The sequence below is a fragment of the Brachyhypopomus gauderio genome, chromosome 9 (assembly GCF_052324685.1).
Source record: "Brachyhypopomus gauderio isolate BG-103 chromosome 9, BGAUD_0.2, whole genome shotgun sequence".
Classification (NCBI taxonomy): Eukaryota; Metazoa; Chordata; class Actinopteri; order Gymnotiformes; family Hypopomidae; genus Brachyhypopomus; species Brachyhypopomus gauderio.
Window position 1 is genome coordinate 15,929,319 of NC_135219.1, and position 4,962 is coordinate 15,934,280.

General features: G+C 42.5%; 1 protein-coding gene across 1 annotated transcript; it reads right to left on the reverse strand.

Moving 5' to 3' along the window:
- Positions 1-401: 401 nt before the first annotated feature.
- Positions 402-4,320, reverse strand: vrtn (vertebrae development associated). Its single transcript, XM_077017595.1, has 2 exons — positions 4,069-4,320; positions 402-3,456 (listed from the first exon to the last, which is right to left on the reverse strand). The coding sequence occupies exon 2, from the start codon at positions 3,452-3,454 to the stop codon at positions 1,394-1,396; it is 2,061 nt and encodes a 686-aa protein (XP_076873710.1). The 5' UTR covers positions 3,455-3,456; positions 4,069-4,320; the 3' UTR covers positions 402-1,393.
- Between the last annotated feature and the right edge of the window lie 642 nt (positions 4,321-4,962).

Consider the following 4,962-nt stretch of genomic DNA (forward strand, 5'->3'; position numbering starts at 1 on the left):
GCAAACGAGGAAGGTGATGAGGAGAAAGATGCTCAGTAATAACCCCCCACAACATCCACCACCATCTGAAGACCAACATGCTGAAGAATCCCTCAAGCTGCAACTGCATCTGTTTGCAATTTCATAGTTCGCATCAGGCCATGGTTTGTTTATCAGCCCACATATACTATCTGTTGAACTGACAAGAAGAGAAAAACAAACTGCCATCTTGCTTTCAATTCTACTAGCAAAAATTTCCAATTAAATTTAAGTTGTTTTAAAAAGGACTAAATTCACCAGACCAAAGTGGGATCCATTTTTGTTTGTTGTTTAGCAACTGCTAACACGCTTTCCCAGAATGCAACACAGTATTTCACTTCCATCAGTCCCAACCATCATTTTCTTAAAAGCTGAGTCACGAGTCAGAGCATCAAATTACATGATTTATTTCCTGTATCATAGCACATACATTCAGGTTTCATCGCCTTAAACAGGAAGCTGTTACACATAACAAGGATCCTCATCTGCATTTTAGACTTAAATAAATTGAGCCTTTGTAAACCCACCAGTGACTTAAAAAAGGTAGTCTTTGGAAAAAAAAACTAAGTGAATAATAGGTAGTATTAGCAAAAACAAAAATAATAGGAAAAAACAAAGGCCCTTACAATGTTCTGTTCAAGTGTATGAGGATATACAGTAGTCATCAGCCATCCAGCACTGTGTCTGAAGACCAGCATATTAGAGACTAGCAGAACTATTATTTAACAAAAGTTAGCATGAGACAATGTGCAAAACAGCTTCAATCCCTTATTCAGATTTGAGTTGTACATCATTTTATACCTTGTATCTGAGGTGAACCATTCCCAAAGTTAACATTCAATAATCAATACAACATATGCATGTGTTGAAAAAAATCCTACATAGTAAACAAACAGTAAAAATTACATTTTGTTAATAACATTTTTTTAAAAAAAGGAAAAGCTGGAATAAATGGACAGAGTACAAAATTCCTCAAAAAAATGGATCAAACTGACAGAAGGAAACCCTTCAAAACATTAAAAATGAAGTAAAGACATGAAAATAAAGGGGCAGACAAAATATTGGTCAATTTAAAATGTAAACCAAAGAGAAACCCCTCCCAGACTCATTGGGAACCGCGATATTTGTGGCTTTGAACTGCCTTTTGCCTGAAACCACAGCGCTGGAGTGGTATGCGAGGACTGTCTGATTTCACACACATGCAAATGTCCTTGAGGTGGATCCAAGTGGCAAAGTAAGAGAGTGAGCACACAATTAAGATGCATGAACTGCAGTTACACTGTGGTTGGACAGCCCTGGATACCAAACTATGACTGATCAGTAAGACTGTGATGAGTAAGCAACTTAGTCAAAAAAAATTAAAAAAATGAAGCTTTTAAGCCACTTGGCCATGAACTAAAGGCACACCGTGATGCAAAGCCCTCTTCCACATGTAATAGGTGGAGCGTGGGGTGAGAGGAAAGTATGATCTGAACTCTTTGAACGTGGGGAAAGACTTCTCTTCGAACCGCTGCTGCAGGAATAGTTTAGCTTTTGCCTTGAAATTGGCCAACGCCACAACATCCATCACAAACATCTGCTCATTGTTGGTCTGGTCACACCGAGGGTTTTCAGGCAGGTTGAACTGAACGGGGCTCTTTGTCTTTCCATTTTGGTAATCCGCGTTTCCATCAGGAGCAAACAGAACTGGACTTCCATTCACATGTTGTAACGCATCTCCAGGCATACTCAAATCCAAGCTTTCGGGCTCAGCCCTCTCTAAATTCAGGCTGGATTGAGTTTTCTGAGCTTTCTTATTGAGGGACTGTCTCCAAAGCCAGTAGTAAGAGGAGGAGATGGATGGAAACCTGAGCTTGAACTTGAACAGTGACATCTTGGACTTCTGAACATGTGCTCTGGCCTCTTCTCTGAACCTTTTCTTCTGCAGGCAGATCAACCTGAGGCTGTCATGACTGCGTTTCGCCATCTTAACTCTTGTGGTCACCCTGTGACTCCCTAGCAAAGCTAGTGCTGACCTCTCTTTAGGACTCCGTGTTTTATCAGCATCTGGGCTTTCCTCCTCTCCACTCCCTGATGGGTCCCTGAAAGGAGCGATCAACATGGCTTCTCTCCTCCAGTTGTAGTATGTGGACCTAGAGATTCCTGGGAACCTTCTCTTGAAGATCCTGTAAGGGAATGAGGTGTTTGTGGCAATGCATATTTGGAGGCTTTTCTTTGCCTCCTGCATTAGAGCAGCATTTTGAGCCCGATCTACCTCCAGCTTCTCGGCCTTGGGGGCAAGCATACTGGCGAAGGTCTCATGGAAGGGATGCTTCCTGACCTCTGGAGAGGCCCAGCAGTCATGGTCAACGCCATCTCCGGGGCTGAGGTCTTCGCTGGAGCCAACAGATGCAATGCTGCCAGTGGACATGAGTTCGTGTTTCCATGCGTAGTATGTGGACCTGGAAATTTCTGGAAAGAACTCTCTAAACTGGTTTTGGGCTATGAGCTTACCTTCTTTGTAGCAGGTCTGAAAAAACTGTTTGGCCTCATACCTGGCAACAAATTTCTTGTGATACTCTGTGCTTTGCCTCCTCCAGCGATAGAAGGTGCTCTTTGTGATGTTGAACTTGTCTTTGAGGGTGGAGTAGGACAGGTTCTGTCCCAGGTGTTCTAGAGACTTCACACGCTGCTCACTGTTGGGGCTTCCGATTTTGAGGTCACTCGCAGGGATTAAGGCCACAAAATTGCACGGTTTAAAAATGGAGCCTGCCTCCAGCTCACCAGACCACATGATATGGAGGGTCATGGGCTCGGTGTCCTTGGGCCATCTTCTGGGGCGGATAAGGCGATTGAAATAGGGCCTGATCTTCAGGTTGTACATGGGATAGATGGAATAGATGTTGCACTGAAGGACTGAAGACAGAGCATAAACGTGCCACATGTTTGCAAAAGAGCCAGGAAAACAAGAGGCTTTGACATCCGCGTCGAAGATGGCTTCAAGCACCTGCATGGGAAGTTTGAGCATGTCCTGGGATTCTTCAGTGCAGAGGGAGAACCTGGCTGCCTGCAGCATCACCTTGGAATCGATCATGCCATTCAGGTAGTAGTGTTTCCATATCAGCATCTCCACCACCGTCCTTACCTGCAGCTCCAAGCTCAGGCTTGTGGAACCCACCAGGAGCATGCTAGCCGCGTCAAACAACTGGTTGGCCTTCCCCTTACAGACCAGAGGAAGCAGGTCAGCTGGTGCGTCGGCGGGGTACAGTCTGTGAGCCACTCCATCAATACCCATCCAGAAGGAGATCTCCGTGCACAGCGTTGTGGGGAGGTGGAAGGGGGCAAGCACCCTCTCCACCTCCAGGGCGACTTTAATCAGGGCGTTCAGGCCCACAGACTCCGTGGCCTCCTGAAGGTCCCCCAGGACGGACAGCACCGCCTCGTTCCTCTGAATCATGTCTGGTACAAGAACCACAAAGAGAATCAAAATTAGCTTCAATGGTTCATATGTGAAACCAGAAAGTCATAATAGCGTTGACATATAAACACTATTTTTGCCTTAGCTTGATTTAGACACATACAAAAACACTTTCGAAAAATAAATCGAGCCTAATCAAAAATTACTCTTAGAAGTCAACAAGGGACAAAAAGCCATAAATCATATTTTAGTATATTAAATATACGATAAGTCAAAAATTGTCCGTTTTTGTTGTTAATTGTCATAATTTCCGTCTACTAAAACAATCACATTAGACAATCATGACGAACATGAAGAGATTCAACTAAAAGTTATCGACAAATTGGTTTAATGCACCGTTTCAAAGAAAAAAAATGATAAACGCGGACCCTATGAACTTTAATGAAATTAAGATATGCTTTGCTGTTTTGTAAATCACATATTAGGAGCTTTAGTATTTTTAGGCTATGGCTAAACAGCGTTAAAAATGTGATCATCTGTGGCCTAGCGGAGTGCGTAATGGCTGCGTTATAAATCAAGGCAAAGGTTAAACTTCCTCACCTTCCATTACTCATTCACAAATATACCAAACAGTATTTACACAAACATCTTACCTTAAATAAAACTCGATTGCTTCTGCTAAGACCAACCCCGGTTTGATATGTCCAACAGGATTAACAAGCGTCTCCAATCTCCTAACTCCAAGGTAGTTTAATCCATCCTGTGAGGTTCCTCGAACGTGCTGGAAACAGGTAAGACATCAGCTCTGCTCTCAGGTCTGGATCCAAGATGGGGACATTTGAAATTATAAGTACCTCCCTCCAGGAAATTGTCAATCACCAACCTAGGTTTTTGTCTGTGGTTGGAAAACACACTCCCACTCACGTAGAGTGCGTATCCATTTTAACACTAAACGTTAACAAAAGCCGTCGATTCAAAAGCAACCACAGCAATGCCAACCGTGATAGTGGCATAACTTATTATGAGTTGCGTTTGAGTCATTTGAGCTAGTTCGACCCGTCAATCAAAAACCCGAACGTAGTAACAATTAATATTTTTGAATTGAATATTACATTAACTATTTTGCATTTTCCAAACAATACCCAATTTGTTTAAACCTGCGGTTTTTTTTATTTACCGCATGAATTCCGTTCGAAACACTCCATTAGGCCTACAGACAATAATACATATATTTTGAATTTGTATGTGTTTACCTGGAAAAAAAGGTACGCCAGGTAGATGATGGTGAGGTTCACTAAGAAGTTTGAAGAATGCTGGGAATGTTTCAAAAAGGTTTAATGTGCTCAAAGCACAAGTATAAATATTTTTCCTGTTGTGACACGAGATGAGCATTAAAACCATTATAAACCAAAACTAAGGTTGCTGTGACCTGACAGTGAGTGATTTCATTTGACCTATCAATCACAGTCTGGAGTGTGGCCATTTTCTTAAAACCAGTCAGGCCATGGCTTACAACCAGTCTGTCTTGTTGATTGGAGACAGTGAGA